Source organism: Centrocercus urophasianus, unplaced genomic scaffold (genome assembly GCF_019232065.1).
Source record: "Centrocercus urophasianus isolate 14NV4802_14NV808 unplaced genomic scaffold, USGS_Curo_1.0 seq_39, whole genome shotgun sequence".
NCBI lineage: Eukaryota > Metazoa > Chordata > Aves > Galliformes > Phasianidae > Centrocercus > Centrocercus urophasianus.
The window spans coordinates 772,673-793,465 of record NW_024884966.1 but is presented as its reverse complement, the minus strand read 5'-3'; the positions used below and the strand labels follow the sequence as shown (position 1 = coordinate 793,465).

At 46.8% G+C, this 20,793-nt stretch overlaps 1 protein-coding gene across 4 annotated transcripts in view; it reads left to right on the top strand.

Moving 5' to 3' along the window:
- Positions 1 to 20,793, top strand: part of LOC122167792 (CD2 associated protein) — a 65,075-nt gene that overhangs the window by 21,198 nt on the left and 23,084 nt on the right. For 3 of the 4 annotated variants that reach the window (XM_042832605.1, XM_042832604.1, XM_042832607.1), the window contains 3 exons: positions 15,178 to 15,328; positions 18,104 to 18,204; positions 20,581 to 20,701. In XM_042832605.1, coding sequence (XP_042688539.1) covers positions 15,178 to 15,328; positions 18,104 to 18,204; positions 20,581 to 20,701 — 373 coding nt within the window. Of the gene's footprint in view, positions 1 to 2,148; positions 2,241 to 15,177; positions 15,329 to 18,103; positions 18,205 to 20,580; positions 20,702 to 20,793 lie in introns of those variants that run through there. The other variant, XM_042832608.1, reaches the window with a different exon arrangement.

Genomic DNA, 20,793 nt, shown 5'->3' with positions numbered 1-20,793 from the left:
GCACTGCAGGGATACAGCAGTAACTCCAGCTCATTCAGCTCGTTTTGCTCAGCTCCTGCAGGACAAAAGCTTGTTGCCAGGTGGCAGCTGCAGTGTCTGTGGCTGCCAGGCAACTTCTTGTCTGAAGGACAACCGAAATACCAATAGGAGGAATAGGGCTGCGTGCTCTCTTGATGTGCTGGATGCCCCAGATTCAGACTGTGTATCATCACAGCTAAAGCAGATCCAGGTCCCATTTTGTTCCCTGTGCTGGGCATGGGTTTACAACGCAGGCTTCACCAACGCCGCTCCTCATGCTTTGATTTTTGCACCAGACAATTCAACTTTTCTGTTCAAAATATAACTGAGCACTGTCATCTTCATTTTAAGTTGCTAACAGTTGTGCAGGAAATAGTTTTTCGTTGGTGTCTTCATTTTCTCTCCGATTTTCTAAGTGTTTCCATGTAGCAGTTTTATGGAAGCTATACAATGGTAACAATTAGTTCTGTGCAGTTCAGAGTGTAGCAAAGGAAGCTGACATCATGCTTTCAGGTGGATGTTAAGGCTAATTTGTTGCACAAACAAGTAGGTGAGCTAAGCTCTGTGTTAACCCATAATATTTCTAAACAAAAGGCAGTCTGTGTAAGCTTCCTGTAGATACTGATGCACTGCTGATAATGCTTGATACCTTGTAATGTATGCTGGTAGCTCTCATTATTATCAGACTTTCTGCATGCTGATATAACATCCTGCAAAAGGCTGCTGGTGGCCGATTCTGTGTGCCAGCTGGGAGTGGGCATGTTCTGCAGGCCCTTGCAGGGCTCTTACACCTCCACAGGTAAGCCAAAGCCTGAGGCTCTGTGTGGTTCTTAGAGCTGACTTGCACCACGTTATTTTGCATTTAAAGAAAGTGCATGGATACCTTCAGTTAAGGAGAACCAGGCGCCCTGTAAAGCTTCCGTGGTGTTTTTGGTTAGTAGTGTCACGGTGTGCTTGAGTGGAAAGTGGGAGGTACCCAAAGGTTGGGATGAGGTGGGGTTGGGTGGCGATGCCTGAAGCAGTCCTTGCATGGGAGCTCACAGCTGGTGGAAAACTCCCAGCGGCTGCATGGTTGCACACAGATGCTCAAACATTGCGAGCAGTTACACTGCCCAGCTGTGAAGCTATCGTCCTTGAATTTACTTTCACTAATAGAGGTCTTTTCAAAAGTGCTCTTGCAGTGTTGGGCTTTGGAGTGCTTGATAGGAGCTCAGTTTTTCCTCTCTGCCTCATAACAAAATGTACTTTCTCAGTTTTGTTTCGGAGCCCTGGCTCATACGTGCCGTATTGCTATAAGCTGCCTTTCTTCATGAAGTTGTGGAGCTCCTCTGCAGGTATGGAGGTTTGCAATCTCAGCGCCAAATTCTCATTTAAATTCCAGCTTGGTTTGTGTTCCTATATGCTTTTGGTTATGTTGTAATACCTGAACTGAATGTTTTGTTCCTGACATCGCTGTTATTGCCATTTCTCTTCCTGCTTTCTACACGGGCAGTACTGAAATAAATAACCTCATAAATTCCTGAAAGAAATGAGCAGTGGAAACCTCGCAGACTTCTATTGTCTTTTTTTTGACAGTAGCTTTTCCTTTCTTAAATTCATCATCGTGAAACGTACCCACACCCATTTGTGTCCAGTACGAGTCAGAGCAGCGGGAGATGCTGCAGAATGGAAAATTCACTCTCCAACTCCTGCCTTAAGCTGGAAGTGATTTGGTGTTTGTTCGTCCACTTATTTGAGAAAGCTTTTGTCTATACACAGTGAAAAGGTTTTTAGCATCGTAATAATAATGGAAACAAAACGAGCAGCTTTTATCTTTGCAGCCAGACTGTGAGTCTGCTGTTCATGGCAGTAAAACTGGCTGGGTCGTAAGCGTGGGGCAGTGCTTCAAACAAGGGAGGGGCAGTGGATGGATTAACTCACAGCTTCCATCAGCGAGGGCAGACAGGGGCTGAGCTTGGGGAGCACTGTGGGGAGCGGGCTGGGATCCTAACGCACGTGCTGCGTGTCCACCTGTGCACAGCAGGGCTGTGCTGTGCTGCTGCTCAGAGTGCTGTTTGCCTGCAAGGTGTGTGCAGCTGCTGCCCTGCACCGTGCTGCTGTCTTGCTCAGGTTAGTGAGCCCCTGAACTTTGCTCGCTACGACATTTTCTTCTCTTCCTCCTCTGAAATAAAAAAAAAAAGCAGAACACAGGGTGTGTTCGAGCAAATATGTCCCTGGAAGTGGTAAGCTTGCTTTATTTTCTGTATGTTCTTAATCAATACATTGATTTTGTGTTTTGGAGAAATGAATGTGAACTGCAGCATGAATTTAAAAAGCTACGGTCGCTGTATGATATTTTTTTTTAGGTCACATTTAATGTATTTTTTTATGCTCTGTCTTAGAGCTGTTTGTGTAACAAAATGGCTTGGTTTTGATTTAGGTGAACTTCTTTCCAGTGTACAGAGACGGGCAGGAATTGCAGTCAGTTACAGTGCTTGGGTGAAGGATTCCTTTAAACAACGGCTGTTTGCTTTCTTGTTCAGCTTCCTGGTCTGTGTGCCTGTCGGTGTACAGAAAACACAACCCAAACCCCTCTGCCTCAGAGCCCTCCTCTACCCGACCCTTTTCACTGGGAGCAGTTCCAGCTATAGCAGAGCTGAGCTGTTGCCTCGGGGCTGAGATGGTGCAAGGTCCCCAGCGTGCTGCAAGCCGGTGAGGAAGCTTTGCCTGAAAGCTCCTTTAACTGCAGCAATGTCCTCTGCAATTCCTTTGCAAAAATAGCACATGGGCCTCACCCAGATCTATAACCAGGAACTGTCATAGGGCCAGGAGCTGGGAAGGATTGCAGGCAAGGTAAAGGCACTTTTTGTCTCAGCTCTGCCTAATTCGCATTTTCTTACAACTAGTGAAGTAACAGCTGACAAAACAGATGAATAACTATGAACGTCTGTACTTAATGTCTGTGTGATGGGCCGTGCAGTTAGGAAGCAGATGTGGGGGTCCTCAGGACAGAAGTCAGGAGTGTGTTTTGTTACAGTAATGCAATACAATGCATACCTGTTTCCAGCACTTCCAGATTGGCTCTGCTGCTGTGTGTCACACCAGGCTGTGTGTTTTGACACCTGTTCAGTCTGAATTCTTTGCATTCAAGTAATGCTCGGAGAAAATTAAAAATTAAACATACACTAATAAATCAATCCTAGCAGTCAAGGGATGCTTTGGTTTATGTAGCTTTCTCCTTTCTTTTCTGCTGTTTTGAGGAAATTGGCACAGATAAGGCTTGCCAGGGGATGAGGCTTAGTGGTATGGAGACTTCTTTGGCTTCCTGGTGAGGGGAGAGGAAAGTTGGTTTGGTGGGAAAGCAGCTCTTGCTTTGAAGAAGCTGCTGCGTTTTTTTTCCCCTTCAAAAAGAAAATATGTAAAATTAAAAGTTACACAATTTTGGGTTCAGTGCTGAGCACATGAGAAATGACGGCCACAAGCAGGCTCTGCTTGCCCTGATAAGGAGTACAGCAGGGACTGTGAGATGTGGTACTGGCACCTGTGTGGAGTCCACGATTCCTGCTGGTTTCCTTCCAGCTCTTGGAGGAACCAGCGCTGCTGGAGGGCACCCTTCATGGCGAGCCGCTCGGTGGGACTGCGCTGGTTTAGGGCAGCAACCCAGGCAGGGCTGCCCAGGCTGTTCCCAGCCCAGCTATTGAGTGGGATGGTAGCAGGGATTACTGCCACTGCGGGCTGAGAGAGAGCTCTCAACTATTTGTCTGTTCTGTTGTGTCTGAATGAACAGCGGAACAGGTGTGAAGGTGAATGGCTTGTGTGTGCCTGCTTGTGATGGAAGGGAATCTGTTTCAAAAAAGGAAATAAGAAGACGAAACACACTGCCACATAAAGCCAGTGATCTTCAAATGCAGTCGCGTGTAGTAGTTTTGTTAGGATAGAGCTCATCGCAGGTTACTGTTGCTTACATGGATCCTTCTGTTTGTTTATGTCTACAGCTGTGTCTGCTTATGTCTGTTCTGTCTGCAACTGTTTACAAGGGTGGATGGTGATAGGACAAGGGAATGAGTTAAACTGAGACGGGAGGTTTGGGTTGGATATGAGGAGGAAGTTTTTCCCCAGAGGGTGGTGAGGCACTGGCACAGGTTGCCCAAGGAGGCTGTGGATGCCCCATCCCTGCAGGCATTCAAGGCCAGGCTGGATGTGGCTCTGGGCAGCCTGGGCTGCTGGTTGGCGACCTGCACACAGCAGGGGTTGGAGCTGGAGGAGCGCTGTGGGCCTTTGCAACCCAGGACATTCTATGACTTTGATTTGTGGTTAAAATGTTTGGGTTTATGCAAGGTGAGACCTTGTGAAGTCTCTCTGTAAAGCAGCCTGTCTCACATAGTTTGGAAAAGCAAAGCTGCGAGGTGGATTTGAGCTTACATGTGGTCTGAACTGCCCTGCAGAGCTTCTGTTGTGGACGTGTTCTCCTGGCACGAGTGCTTGTGGGTGCCTCTGTGGTACCTGGGGGCCCAGGGTTCTTGTGCCATGATTGGCAGTGGAAGGGACACAACAGATCTTGCTGGTAATATCTTTACTGATTTCACACTGGGATCGTATTGCTTTATTTGTGTAAGGTGCAAATGTGTGCATTATTTCATTCCATCAGCAGAGGGGTGGCCAGCAGGGACAGGGAGGTGATTGTCCATCCCTGCTCTGCTCTTGTGAGGCCCCATCTGCAGCACTGTGTCCAGGTCTGGGGGCCCCAGTACGAGAAAGACAGGGAGCTTTTGGAGAGGGTCCAGAGGAGCCACAGAGATGAGCAGGGGGCTGCAGCACCTCCACTACAAAGACAGGCTGAGGGAGCTGGGCTTGTTCAGCATGGAGAAGAGAAGCTGCGGGGTGACCTCAGTGCAGCCTGCAGTACCTAAAGGGAGCCTGCAGACAGGAGGGGAGTCAGCTCTGTGAAAGGGGAGATGGCAGCAGGACAAGGGGAAATGGTTTGGAGTTGAGGGAGGGCAGCTGGAGGTTGGATGTCAGGGGGAAGTTGTGTGCTGTGAGAGTGGTGAGGTGCTGGAACAGCTGCCCAGAGAGGCTGTGATGCCCCGTCCATCCCTGGAGGTGTTCAAGGCCAGGTTGGATGGGGCCCTGGGCAGCCTGGGCTGCTGTGAAATGGGGAGGTTGGTGGCCCTGCATGGCACAGGGGGGTTGGAGCTTCGTGATCCTTGAGGTCCCTTTTAGCCCAAACCATTCTGTGCACTGGTGTTTCTTTTACTATTTTGCATTTCGAAGTAGTGTTGACAAGAGTATGTAAGGAATGGTAACTCCTATATAGTGTATCAGTGGCAGAACTGGCATGGAAAGGAACTTGAGGTGCTGTTTTCAAGGATAGCAGGAGAAAATGTGGTGTCTGGCATGTGTGAGCACCACTGAATGCACTCATTGTTTGTGTTTGAGTTATCCAGGTGTTTGACTGTATGCAGTCTTGTGCTCCAAAAAAGATGAATCTGCCCATGGAATGCTGGTGGAGCTGCGTGCTCTTGGATGTGTGCTGCTGCAGTCAGGCGTAGAGGGCTGGAAAGGAAAACTGTTGTGTGCAAATGGTTACTCCTTTAACCACATGAAACGGTGTGCACTTCTGCCCTTCCTTAATTAATTTCATTGTGTGTGATTTTATAACTTCCTTTCCAAGGGCTGGAAGTTTGTAGGCAGAGCATGTTGCGTCAGATGGAGTTTGCAGCTACAATTAAGTAAACTGCAGAGTGCGTGTAGTAGCTGGGTCAGAAATAACTAGCTAGATGCACAGAAAGCTTAGTCTAAGTTTAGACCTTTTTCTATATACAGAAATCTAAATCACTGCATTAACTGTGTACTGTGCAATTACCATATATAAGATATTAAAGAGGTCAGTTACCCAGCTAATATGTAATGCTTGCTGCATCCAGGGAATCTCTGGCTGTGCATCCCAGCACTGTCACAGCAGTCTGTTCTCACATGTCAGATAAATCAAGACATGTACACACCCAATACTGCTGATGTTCCATCTGTTCTTTTGCTTTTTTTTTTTTTTTTTTTTTTTTAATGAGGTTGAGTGAAGTAACCACACTTGCAAACTTGCAGTGTGATAACTTGTGTGAGTCTACCTGTGCTGTTCTGCCAGCCTGCATCATAGAATCCTACAATGTGGGGTTCTTCATTTGGCTATTGGGGCTGCTGGTTGACTGTGCTAGAGCCAGGCTTTGGGCTGTGAACCCCAGCTGCTCAATTTGCTGTTTGTTTCTGTAACTCCTGTGAACGCTACTGGAGGTTCGTGTCAGCTGGTAGCTTTCCTTCTAGCTTCACAGTCCTGAACTGAAATGCGTTTAACCGAGGTGCATGGAAGTCAAAATATAAAGCAGTTTCAGTTTTGGAAGATGTGAAGCTGAGGATTGAAGCTGCCTTCCTTCAGCCATAAACTGGAGGGATAAATCAACCCTGAGACACATGAAATTGCCCACGAGGTAACTTGTCTTGGAAAACAAAGGTTATTGGGATTGAGCGTTCTTCAGTGCTTCAGGGAACTGTAACTGCTTTCATCTTTGAAGTGATTGGGTTCTGTTTTCAAGAATAACTTTTAACCCTCCGGGTTGCTGCAGTTTGTGCCAGCTGCCAGCGGAGCTCCTCTGCTGGGTGATGGAAAGAGCTCCAGGGACAGAGTTCAGGCAGCAGCTCAGCTATTTGTGTTCATAAACTGTCTACATCTGTCCTTTCAGTTCATGGCAGGCATGACGGAAGGACAGGGCAGGTTGTTTGTGTTCCTTTCCTTGCCACGGTTAAATACTTCATGTCTGGTGTTCTGTGGGCACTTGCATTTCAGATGAGAAAACATACTTCCAATGGGATCCATCATCCAAGGGACGCTGTTGGTTCAGGAGGCTGAAGTGTTACAGCTGCCATGTGCGTGCCAATCTGCTGCTGTCACTGGGGCTGTGAAGGCAGGGGGTGGTGGGCTCTGAACTGCTTAGAGGGGAAGGCTTTGTGTTCCAGGAGCCATCGTGTTTCATTGCACTTGGTCAGAGTTTTTGACTCACGTCTGTATGTGGCTGTGTTTTTTTGCATCTGTACACAGTGACACACCTATGTGCTGTTAGTCTTTGATAAAGCAGTCTTGCTGCTGTAAGGTGAAGAGGTGAGGTGGTACAGACAGAGCAGTTGCCTGTTTCACTGAATCCCAGCACGGCCTGGCTTGCAAAGGCCCACAGCGCTCCTCCAGCTCCAACCCCTGCTGTGTGCAGGTCGCCAACCAGCAGCCCAGGCTGCCCAGAGCCACATCCAGCCTGGCCTTGAATGCCTGCAGGGATGGGGCATCCACAGCCTCCTTGGGCAACCTGTGCCAGTGCCTCACTACCCTCTGCATGAAAAACTTCCTCCTCAGATCCAACCCAAACCTCCCCTGTCTCACTTTAAAACCATTCCCCTTGTCCCATCACCATCCACCCTCACAAACAGCCGTTTCCCCTCCTGTTTATCCGCTCCCTTCAAGCACTGAAGGCCACCATGAGGTCACCCCACAGCCTTCTCTTCTCCAGGCTAAACAAGCCCAGTTCCCTCAACCGTTCCTCATAGCAGAGCTGCTCCAGCCCTCTGACATCTCAGTGCCCTCCTCTGGATCCATTAATGTGCTCATTCCAATTGCTTCTGGTTCCCTACAATGAGTGGCAGGTTCTGCTCTCAATCTCCTTATTTTCTACCCATAGAATGTGAGTCAAAAACTTCCATTTCCAAGCCCAGGAATAGACAATACCATTACTGCTGTTCTGACAGACAGGAAAAGAGTTGAGAAGATGGTCTGGAGGCTCTGACACTTAGGTCTGTGTCTCTTCATCTCCCTCTCCTTATGTACTGTGCTGCTGCTTAACATCTCTCGCTTTGAAGTATGCTCAGCCAGCAACAGAAATGTGTGCAGCTTTTGTACAAGCTGATGTTTCTTAGCTTACATCAGAAATAATGTAAAAAGGTTATTGTTCTTGGTATAACAGCACATATAGAAGGAATGGGGAACTGAAATGTTGTAATGTTTATTCTTGAAGAATCTAGCTAAGGATTTAGGTTTGTTGGATAATGAACTTTCTTGTGCCCTGTTGTTCAGGAGCAGGTTAAATTTGTAGCCATCCCTCATGTCCCTTCAGGCTTCTGACCTGGTTTCTGCATTGTCAGTCATTCCTTGTGTGGCAAGCAGTGGGCTTAGGATTGCCCTGATCTTTTTTTGCTGTGGAGGTGAACTTGCACACGATTTTACATTATCAGCCTGTGTGGTGTCAGCAATTTGAAAGGGATGTGACACATGCATTTAATGGAGATTATAAACAGGGAAAGCCCTTATAGCTGGTGCTGTGGTTTGCACCAGAACAAGTGGGTGGCTGCTCCCAGGCTGAGCGCTTGATGCTGGGATTGCTGTGCTGACCTCGTACTGCCAAGTCATACGTGCATGAGGTCTGCGTTGCTCATGGAAACGCTGACAAGCCCCTTGCTGTAGTGGGTTGGCATAATATGAATATTAAAACTTCCAGCTGCAGTGAATGTCAGACTCTGTTTTTGCTGGCTGACAATGAGTGGTGGCCTCATCTCAGAATGGGCTGAAGTGTCCTGGAAAGCTTTCATTGTCATAATGCAGGCTCTGTTGAGATATCATGTCTGCCTCAAGCAGCAATACAAACAAGAAAAACCCCTTCCTTGTTCTGAAGGCAGTGATTGGCAGTTTGGGGAACGTTCAGATTAGATATAGCAGTAACTGGGATGTGTTATTTTGGTTTGAATGCTGAGCTCAGACCTGTGCGCACTGTTATTTTGGCAGAGATGTAAGCATTGCAGCTGTCATAGGGTTATTAATAAAAGTTTGAATCAATTAGTGTCCATTTTCAGTGATCCCAATTGATATGTCTTGTTTAGAAAGGATTTGTGAAATCTCAAAGTGTCCAAAAGGTCAGAATGGTTACAGTGATCATAGAATCATAGCATGGCCTGGGTTGAAAAGGACCACAATGCTCATCTAGCTTTAAACCCCTGCTATGTGCAGGGTCACCAACCAGCAGACCAGGCTGCCCAGAGCCACATCCAGCCTCGGGTGCTGAGTATGAAATTGCTGGAAGCGGTGGGTGCTATGTATGTTGAGAGCATCCTGATATGTGCCTTTGGAAATGGATTTAGAGCAGTTTCCTGCTGCTGGAGAAATTATAGGAGGTAGAGGTTTGTGGTATGGTGGTATGCAGTTGTGGAAAACAGGGATTCTTGAATTTGCTTCACCTTGATGTGATTTTAATGCCCTGGCGTAGGATAATTAATGCTTCAGTTCCTCGTTGGCAGTAACAAAATCTTTGCTTTACAGGGATATTCTAAAGGTTAGTAGGTTAAATATTGAAACAGCAGTTGCTGACCTATCCATGCACTGCTTACCAGCCCCTTCCTCATCTTGTCTGGATGGATTTCTTGCTAATTGCTGCAGTGACGGCTCTTGTGCGCTGGTTGTTCCTCCTCGCATTGCAAAGCAGCTTTCCATGAGGCTGTGCTCACTGTGCTTCCTGATTCACCCATGGCACTCACTACCTACTCTTGGATTCCAGTGTCGCTGACATCCAGTGCTTTACTGCTCATGGCAGAGATGGTTTTGTAGCTGCCTGCCCTGTTCTTAGCCCATAATCATCTTGGTCTTTCCCCTGCACCTTTCCTTTGTTGTGTCCCCCATTTCACAAAATGCATGCAGTTGCATCTTGTGAAATGCTGTGCAAAGTGCAGCATTAGTGCAAACAGGGAATAGATTCCCTAGTGGTGAGTGTTCTAGAAACTGTTTAACTCATGTATGTCCAGCCTTGCCTGGGCTGTGCTGGGGGAACAGGGGTTGTCTTGGGCCACATCTACATAGGTTGCACTGAAACTAATGCCTCTGTCTAGTTTATTTCCATGGAAACTACAGCACATACAAAGAGCACAACACTGTTTGATAGCGCACATAGTCAGCTACAAAGTGCTATTTTTAAATATGGTCACCACGATGAGCTGTGTGTTTTCACAGGCAGTGAATCAGAACCTGTATGCTGCACTCATTGGGGGGAAAAAAGCATCAGTGTCAGTGGGTGCCATTCTTTCCTCATGCAGGAGTTCAGCTCCACTTCTTCGCTCCATCTACACTCCCATGGCAGACGCCACTGTGTCAGCCTGCCCTCTGCTGCCATCTGTCACACAGCAACAACATGGAAAGGAATATTGGTGGGAAGGTTCAACCTCTACTGCCATACAGCAACATCCACCTCTGGCACTGTGATCCAACATCATAAAATGAGAGGCGTTACTTTTGGAGCAGCCTTCCTAAACTGTACAATGTACTTAACATGTTTATGTAACACAGATTAATTAATTTGAATCAAAACATTTTTTATTAAAAAAAATAGGAGGCAACAAACCCACAAAACTAGCGGGGTGTTTGACAAACGCCTCAGCCTGGTTTGATGGCAGTGGCTGCTATTTGTAGTGAGGTCTCAAGGTGTTTGTCAGAGATTTTTTGATGGAAGTTTACTCTTCCTGCACCTCCTCCTTGAAAATAATTCCTCAAAAATGAGTGCACTGCCGAAAAGTGATGTGTTTGTTAGGATTGCTTCAATCAGAATCACAGGGGTTGGAAGGGACCTCAGGAGGTCACTGAGCCCAACCCCCTGCTACAGCAGTACCCTACAGCAGGTCGTGCAGGCGGGCATCCAGGTGGGTGTTTAATGGGAGGTGGTCACAGTGCTCTCTTTTTTGGAGTCCTTCTTTCACTTGGAGGATAGAATCTGTGCAAAACTTGAGAGCTTAAGGGCAGAATTCTCTGAGCATGAGGGAGAGCAGATGCAGGATGACTTGGCTGTTTGCTGAAAGGCATCCTTTTGTAATGGAAATGAGCGAGAGGAAAAACTGTGCTGTTGGAAATCTTATTCTGCTCTGTCCTTCTGGGAAGTACTGGGTGCCCAGAACTGTTAGTTGTGAAGTTCATGATGTGCTTGAAAGCACCAGCAGATGTCCAGACCTGTTCTGTTTTCCATCTGGACAGCAGCAGTCAGGAGCTTTCAGGCTTTTAGCGTTCCAGAAAGCAGTAGAGCTGCATCCTGGTGGGCACGTTTCTTGTACTTTCATCCATCCATGCATGTCTTTTACAGTGTTAAAGCTCTTGTTTGAGTGTTGAGATGATATTAATGAGTATATATGTATTGTTTCTGTTGTTTTGAAATACGAATATATATGAATAAGAATAATAAGGTGAGGTCCCAGAAGACTGGAGGCTTGCCAATGTGACTCCCATTTCCAAGAAAGGTCGTAAGGAGGATCCGGGGAGCTACAGGCCTGTTAGCCTGACCTCGGTGCCAGGGAAGGTGATGGAGCAGATTGTCTTGAGGGAGATCATGAGGCATGTGCTGGGGGATCAGGCCCAGCAGCATGGGTTCGTGAAGGGCAGGTCCTGTTTGACCAACCTGATCTCCTTCTATGATCTAGTGACCCATCTGGTGGATGAGGGAAAGGCTGTTGATGTGGTCTACCTAGACTTCAGCAAAGCCTTTGACACTGTCTCCCACAGCATCTCCTGCAGAAGCTGGCAGCCCAAGGCTTGGATGGATACACTCTTGGCTGGGTAAGGAGCTGGTTGGAGGGCCGGGCACAGAGAGTGGTGGTGAATGGAGTCAAATCCAGCTGGCGACCGGTTGTGAGTGGTGTTCCCCAGGGGTCGGTGCTGGGGCCTGTCCTCTTCAATATCTTTATTGATGACCTCGATGAGGGCATCGAGTGCACCCTCAGTAAATTCGCAGGTGACACCAAATTGGCTGGAAGTGTGGATCTGCCTGGGGGTAGCGAGGCCCTACAGAGGGACCTGGACAGGCTGGAGAGCTGGGCTGAAGCCAATAGGATGAGTTTCAACAAGGCCAAATGCCGGGTCCTGCACTTCGGCCACAACAACCCCAGGCGACGCTACAGGCTTGGGGCGGTGTGGCTGGATAAGTGTGAAGAAGAGAAGGACCTGGGGGTATTGATTGATGCTCGGCTGAACATGAGCCCACAGTGTGCCCAGGTGGCCAAGAAGGCCAATGGCATCCTGGCTTGCATCAGAAACAGTGCTGCCAGCAGGAGCAGAGAGGTGATTGTTCCCCTGTATTCAGCACTGGTGAGGCTGCACCTCGAGTACTGTGTCCAGTTTTGGGCCCCTCACTGCAGGAAAGATATTGAGGCCCTGGAACGTGTTCAAAGGAGGGCAACAAAGCTGGTGAGGGGTCTGGAACACAGGGCTGATGAGGAGAGGCTGAAAGAGCTGGGAATGTTCAGCCTGGAGAAGAGGAGGCTCAGGGGAGACCTCACTGCTCTCTATAACTTCCTGAAGGGAGGTTGTAGTGAGCTGGGGGTCGGCCTCTTCTCTCGTGTCATCAGTGATAGGACCAGGGGGAATGGCTTCAAGCTACGGCAGGGGAGATTCAGGCTGGACATGAGGAAGTATTACTTTTCAGAAAGGGTGGTCAGGCACTGGAATGGATGCCCAGGGAGGTGGTGGAGGCACCGACCCTGGGGGTGTTCAAGGAAAGGCTGGATGTTGTGTTGAGGGACATGGTTTAGTAGGAGCTGTTGGGAATGGGTGAACGGTTGGACTGGGTGAGCTTTTAGGTCTTTTCCAACCTTGGTGATTCTATGATTCTATGATAATATGTGAATGTTATAATATTCAAAATATATGGATATATGATTATATGAATATGAAAGGTTAGGGAATGGATAATCTCAGGAGCCATCATGGGCCAGTTAAAGGTCAACCAGGGGCTCAGGCCTAGTCAGCATGGGTTTATGTATGGTAGATCCTGCCTGACAAACCTGATTTCACTCAATGACAAGGTGACCTGCTTAGTGGATGAAGGTGAGGCTGTCCATGTGGTCTACCTGGACTCCAGTGAGGCCTTTGGCACTCCCCTACAGCATCCCTGTGGAGAAGCCAGCTGCCCGCGGTTCGGATGGGCGCACGCTCTGCTGCTGACACGCTGGCTGGATGGCTGGGCCCAAAGCGCTGTGGTCAGCAGTTAAATCCAGTCAGCAGCCCAGAGAAGTGTCCCCCAGGGCTTGGTACTGGGGCCACTTCTGTTTAACATCTTTATTAACGATTTGATGAGGGGATTGGGAGCACCCTCAGTAAATTTGCAGACAGCACCAAGTTGAGGGAGCGTTGATCTGCCTGAGGGGAGAAATGCCCTGCAGAGGGATTGATGGGCCAAGGTAAACTGGGCTTGCTGGTGCTTTGTCAGGGTGATGTGCCAGTGGGATCTCTGAGGAGCCAGCCTTGATACCAGATTTGTTCTGCATTCCCAGTGATGTGCAGAGAAGATCTCACGGTAGAAACCCCCATTTTCTGAGTCTTGTTACAGTCTTAGTTAAACGTTGTGCTAATAGTGGGGAGCTGAGCAGTGAAAAGATGGTAGATGAGCATGAAGTTGGTAAATGCAACTATCTTCTGTCCAAGCCATGGATAGAAGAAAAAGTGACCTGTGCTGTGTCTATAGGAAAATCTTAGCTGGGATAAGCATTGGCTTGTGGACTTTTGGCATTGTGATTTCCAGTTCTCTAAAATCCTTCGCTCTGAGTGAAGTGGCAGCCCGAGGATAGACAGGATCTCGTGAGGAAGGCTGCTGAGCAGGGGGAATAGATAGATGGTCACGGGGATGGAGCAGCTGCCTCGTGACATCGGAGCTGCCAAGGCAGGGACTGCAGCTGCAAGGATAGAGCTGACGGGACGTGATCCAGGTCCTCGTGGCTTTGGAGGCAGTGCTAAACTAAAGGAGCACATGTGGGGAGTGGGAGGGTGTCACTTAAAGCAGCTGGTAGGGTGGGATTCTTCATGTTAGTGGAGGGTGTCTGCTATTTATCACCAAGGTGGGATCATGGGCTGAGAAAGGAATTAGATTTGTCTGCAGACACTGAAGGGACTGGAGGAATGGACCTTCCTAATGAAACCCCTATGGGTGATCAGGAGATCTGGGAGGTCAGACAGCAGAAAGTGCCCAAGATTGCATGCTGGCTGTCTCTAAATAGCATCTCAAACTGCTGCCGTTGGGAGCTGTGCTCTGACCAGAGCACTGATCTGACTGACGGGTCTCTTCTTGTGCTCAGAGCATTCGTTCACTTTTAGGGAGAGTCTTGTGGAATGAGCTGATGTGTTGGAATGGCTGCTTACTCAGTGGCTTTTTTGTCAGGAACTGATTCTTTCTTGTTTATAGGTGTCTGTTCCTATTGCTACATTCCTTCTAAATTGAAATGTTAACTGTTTCCTGTTAATTCCAGTGGTATCAGCAAAATGTCTGTTGTTCTCTGCATGTTACTTTCTTTTCCTTTCTGTGGCAGTATCCTACATCCTGTCAGTAACCAGCTTCACAGAATCACAGAATTGTAGGGGTTGGAAGGGACCTCCAGAGATCATCGAGTCCAACCCCCTGCCAAAGCAGGTTCCCTACAGCAGGTCGCACAGGTCGGCATCCAGGCAGGTCTTGAACATCTCCAGAGCAGGAGACTCCACCACCTCCCTGGCAGCCTGTTCCACTGCTCCGTCACCTCACTGTACAGAAGTTCCTTCGCACATTGGTGCAGAACTTCCTATGCTGCAGTTTCCGGCCGTTTCCCCTTGTCCTGTCTCCACTCACCACTGAAAAGAGTCCGGCCTCGCCATTCTGCCCCCCACACCTCAGATACTGATAGACCTGGATCAGGTCCCCTCTCAGTCTTCTTTTCTCAAAGCTTCTGAGCTTTGAGTCAGAGATTATCACATACTGCAGCTTTATGTACGTGATCACTGTTTAATTAACTCACTACACTGTGGTTCTGTCATTGAGTTCATATTTGTATTTTGTTTTTAGTTTCCAATTAAAAACTTGTGGTGTGGGACTTCCCAAAGTTGCTTTTCCAAGGGTTGGAGTTGATGGCTAAAATGCTGCCTTTGTTTCTGAGTTTGCTTGGCACGTGACTTACCAGCTCCTGATGTGGGTGCATGCAAGGGTCGTGTTTATAAAGGCCTTTAGTACTTTTAGATGCAGAATGCCATGGTTTTTGAGTACAGTACGTCATTAGACACCAGATGGTAAGTATGTGAAATCTCATAGAGTACCTCACTAAAAACACTGAGCTCTTGGGTAATTTCGATGGCCTCTCAATCTTTTAAATCTCTTCTTTCAGGAAGTTAAGAAAGAAGAGCCCAAGGATGATGCCCTGCCACTCAGAAGGGAGAAATCTGGCAATGTAGCAAGCCTTGTGCAGCGTATTTGCACCTATGGGCTTCCAGCAGGAGGAATTCAGCCTCATCCGCCGTCCAAAAGCTTCAAGAAGAGTACGTAGTGTTTAGAGTTCTTTCAATTGCATAAGCTGCCAATGAGTATTTTTTTAATAAATGTTAATTATTTAATGCCTGACTCAGTTTCAAAGATGTGCTGGAGACACAGGAGCCCAAGCTTTTTATTCTAAGCCAGCCTGTGCTGGTAGATGATATAGTTTTCTTAATGGCAGTAAGGATGAATTCTTACAGGAGCAGAATTTAGACCCCTTCCATATCCCAGAGAATATTGCCTAGCTATTTTGATGAGCATAGGAGGCAATGAAAAGTCACTGTTGCTACTGACTTTCATGTGAGCTCAGTTCATATTGTAATGTATCCAAATGAGGACTGAAAGCCTGTTCGTGGTAATTAAAAATCTCCTGTGGTCACTTCTGTAGTGTAAGTACATGTACTGTAGATAAGTTTTGCTACAAATTCAAGGCTGTTTGATGAGGAAATACTTTCCAGTTCAGGTTTTTCTTACTGGGTAAGTTTCTGCTGGTATGAAATAACATGGAGTTAGTAGAGGTATGGGAAAAAGTAGTGATCTTCCTTTTGGTTGTAAATGGAACCCCTAGGATGGTCAGGAGTGCAAATTGGTGCCTTCGTGTTTGTAGTTTCTATGTTGTAATGCCAGTGGTTAAATCAAAGCACCTAAAAACTAGAGGAGAAAACTTCCCCAGGCAGGGATTGCAGGTATTGGTAATTCTGCAAAGGCTGCTCTGAAAGTAATGCCTCCTATTTCATTATGTTGGCCCTTGATGTCAGAGGTGGATGTTGGTGGGGTGGCAGAGAGGCTGAGCTGTGTGTGAACGTCCCGTGTGTTGGCCTTGGATGGCTCCCACTGAACACAGCTGTTGTACATCAGGCTCTGGGCAGTGTTTCATTCTGTTAGTTTAGTGCATTTATTCAGGGAAATGAAAATACTGAAGGTGTGCTTAGCTGTGCTACGTTTGGTTTGCCCTGCACGGAACAAACACAGGGCAAAACAGATTGCTTTGGAAATGGGCAGAAGAAAGTGGTGGCAGCCAGCCTGACGTATGAGGCTGGGTTCTGCTTCCTGAGCTGCTCGGGGAGCTTCCCAGGTCAGCCTGGCAATTAGCACAGCTGGAAGGCACTGTTTTGAAGATGGATTGCAGGCGAGGGAGAGTTCTAGATGTGAAATACAGCTGCTTTTTTTTTTTTTAGGTTGAGTAGCATTACAGTGTGAAAAAGAAAGCTGATATCAAGTGTATATGAAATATGGCCTTGTAGCTTTTTAATTGACCATTTTTAGTATCAAGTAATCTCACCCAGAGAAGGAACCCTGGAAACATAGTAGGGGGCAGTAGGGGCCTATAACTGTTTATTTCAATTACTACCAAGGTAATAATCATTTTGGGCTGATGAGTTGAAAGAAAGGTGTATAACATGACCATTTATGTTATTAGAAATTAACCCACAGAGCTTCACGTTCTCATTTCCTGATTTTTTGCTTTCTAGAGCTGAAGCTGTACACCAGCACTGAGGTCCTCAGCTTCCTGATCCCTCTCAGATGCTGCTATGTTACTCAGTGTCTGGTTTGCTCTGTACTGAGAGCACTGCATGTTGACAGTCTTCTGATCTTCTGAGGTCAGACTTTCAGCTCTCTTGTAATAAATCATAGAGTCATAGAATTGCTCAGGTTGGAAAAGACCTCAAAGATCATCAGGTCCAACCACAACCTTACCATACTACCCCAAATGGAACAACACCTCTGCAAAATAGAGCAGCTTGGGAGGCAGTATCAGTTCATGTAAGGGAGTACAGAAATACTAGCACAGGGTCCCGTAAGCCTTAGCACTTGGAGAAAATAGCATGATTTTATATCAAGCAGGTGTGTTGGATCATTGCTGCTGGTGACAGTTGCCTTCAGAAGCATGCTGGCTGTTGTGGGCGAGGGCTCAAGGCACAGCCTTCTGTTTGAAGGCAAAAAGCATAAACTCTGTGAGCACAGCAGCGCTGTAGCACACGTGCAGCATGGTGGGGTGATGGTGGACTCCACCTCTGGCTGGAGGGGGTGTTGGAAGCTGCTTCAGCACCTTCCCCCGTTAGGATGTCATGTTATTTTAATGCCTGAAATGTTGTAATTATTTCTGGTGAACATCTACAGATAGCTACTTATTTTAATTTTGCCCCAGTGAAACCCTGCTCCTTAATGCTTTAGCTTGATTTCTTGACTCTGTTTGCACTGGGAAAAGAATGGTTTTTGTATTCAAAACTATATTTAGGTTTCAGAAATGCGAGCCAAGCAGTTCCTCAGCTGTGAAGTTAGCGAGGTCTCTGCTACAGGGAAGAAAGCAAAAGCTGCCATTGGCACTTGAGCACGGAGAAGAGCACAGCATTGGTCACTTCTTTCAGCACTGCTGAAGGACAGGAGGCTCAAACCTGCAGACCTGGTTTCAAAACAAGTGCTAATGCTGCAGCCAACGGTCATTTTAGTGGATTTCACTCAGGAAACAGGTTGAAATTCATAGTACTGGGGGCATCTCTGACTTGCTTGTGTCAACATGTTTTTTTATAGCATGTTAGCAGCTGTCTGTGTAGTATTTGCTCATCTGTAACTAGCAGTGTGAGGTGCTTGATTGTTTTCAAGCTGCATCTAAGGTATAGTGCGATAGGCTGAAATGACACAACTGGAAAAAAAGAAGCATATTTCATGGCTGTTGGGGGTAGCTTACAAGTGTTCTTGTCACATCTGACCCTCAGGAGCTGAGGAAAAAGCACCTTTCATTTCTAAGTGTTGTTGTTTCTCCCTTTCCCTCCCGTCAGAGCCCAAGAAGCGGCAGTGCAAAGTGCTCTTCGAGTACCTCCCGCAGAACGAAGATGAGCTGGAGCTCAAGGTGGGGGATGTGATTGACGTCAGTGAGGAGGTGAGCTGTGGTACAGAGCTGCTTTCTTCTTCGTGTGGCCAAAAGCGACTTTGAAATTTCATCTAGTTGTTGATTACAAGAATGTTGGAAGTCTAGCATTTAAAGCAGTATGTTAGAAGGTAAAGCAAATAGCGGAGTTCTTTCTCCCAGGTTCTCACCCTGAATCAAAAAGTACTGGAAGTGTAGGGGGGAAGTATTTGGTGTTCTCAGCAATAGAACATTTTTTAGCTTGGAGAAGAGAAGGCTGTGGGGTGACCTTATTGTGGCCTTTCATTGCTTGAGGGGAGCAGGTAAACAGGAGGGGGAATGGCTGTTTGTGAGGGTGGGTGGTGATGGGACAAGGGGAATGGGATCCCAGTGCTTGCCAGGAGTGACTTTCCGTTCTCTTGGTAAGGAAGTAGTTGTGCTCCCAGATGTGTTTGCACCATTGAGCTCTACCATTTGTTCTGTTAGCCTGAGGGATTCTGTTAGAATGAAGATAGCAGTCACTGTTAGCTTCAGTGTCTTGGTAAACCTGCTCACTAAAGTCAGCGTCACAAATACCTTTATGGGCATTTTGTAAAGGGGTGCTCCTGGATATTTAGCTTCATTTGTGGAAGCTGCTAGTTACAGCAGTCATGGCTTCATGGCTGCTTAGGAACTGTTTTTTGGGGACATGCTCTGGTTTTGTTCTTGTGTTGCTGCTTGTTTCCTGTGCCCTTGCTAATCCCTTTCCCACACCCTAGGCAGCTTTCAATGAAGAGCAAATTCCTCCAAGGCTGTGTGCTTCCATAGAGGACTGTGAGGATAGCTGGCCCAGAAAATGCTTGTCCAGTAATCAGTCCCTCAGAATGGGTGCTCAGAACACACCTGCTTATTTGAAAACTAACAAAAAAAAAAGGGAAATCCACTAAGAATAGTGGTTCAAAAGTATGTATGTGAAGCCTCTTGAGATTCATTTATATGGATTGCTTGTTTGTTTTTTGTTATAACCTTTCTGTGTGTATAATTGACATGTGAATGCAGTGCAGTTTCCATATTCATATCACAGAACCATAGACTGGCCTGGATTGCAAAGGCTCACAACACTCATCCAGTTCCAACCCCCTGCTATGTGCAGCATCACCAACCAGCAGACCAGGCTGCCCAGAGCCACATCCAGCTCAGTTCTCAGTGATTGAACTGTATTCAGTTGCTCTGATGAGCTTGTGTATAACTTTGGCAACTGATTCAAGAAAAGAAAAGTTAAACTTCTTCTCAGTTCCTAATAGGCAGACAAATAATGCAGCTCCCTCCTCCTGGCTCTCCTCTGGTCCCACAACCTGTCCTATTGATGGGGAGCTGAAGACTGGAGGTAGATGGCTTCAGAAATGACCTGACCAGCATCAAGGAGGGCTGGCTGTAAGGCTCAGGAACAGGGAAGAGCTGTGTGCAGTATGTTGATTAACCAGGCTTTTCTGCTATCAGAACTTGTGGGCTGTGCAGGCAAGGCACATGCACAGATGATAGCTCTATGATTTCTGCAAACCTTTTCTTTCTTCTTTGTGCCTTTTCCTCCATACTTGCTGGGTACAGAACCAAATAGTGTGCTTGTCTGTGGTATGTGCACAGCCTTCACTGTTGGATCTTTAAGAAAGAATTCAGACCAGCAAAGTTGTTTGTCATTTTTTCCCTTTTTCTCAGAAGTCTGAGTGCTGTCCTGTTACAGAAATAACTTGGTAGAATTAATAGAAAGCACTGATGCGTGCCCCAAAGCAGTGCCTCCTTATAGTGGAAATGGTGTCCTGTAGTAGGATTTTGAAATGCAAGGTGTCCTCAAATGGTCATCTCTAGTGTTAGCATCCAGAAAGGTTTATCTTCTATCAGAACACACAGGTTTCAACAGATGCAAAGCCAGAGGAAATCAGACTGATGGGAACTGGAAGGTGCAGACTGGCAGCAAAACTGCACAGAAGTCTCCTTAGGAAGCTGGACTGCTGGTTTCTTTATTTCACAAATAGAGCCATCTTTTCTTTCCTGTTAAATAAATAATTCCTAATGTTCTGTCTGTTCTCGAGGGAGGTGATGAACGTTTTGCTGTTCTGGATTGTAAGACGTAGGACTGATCTCATGGCAGGATTGTTGCTATAGAGATGGAAATGGCAGTAAATTATTTACTTGCTCTCATTTTTGCTGACTGTTTCTATGTGTTTGATATGCTATTTTATTATTTTTAAGGTAAGCCACGGTCAGTTGATGTTTCCCAAAATTGTTCACGGTGTTTTAGAAGTGAAGTGTGAATGCAATGGATAAGCATCTCTTAAATTGCTTTGATGCCATAATTAAACGTTGCGGTGATGGTTACATTTAAATCTCCTTTTTTCCTTCGTTAGTAATATGCAAACTATTTCCATGCAGGTAGAGGAAGGCTGGTGGAGCGGAACACTGAACGGCAAGTCGGGGTTGTTTCCTTCTAACTTTGTGAAAGAGCTGGAATTGGCAGATGACGGAGAAACACAGGATGCTCTGGATGATGCAGGTGGCGTTCTGTTCTGTCCTAAACCCTTAGCAAAGTCATTTTAAACCTCAGGTGTAATTTGGAGCATTGTGGTTGGACAACCTTCTATTTGA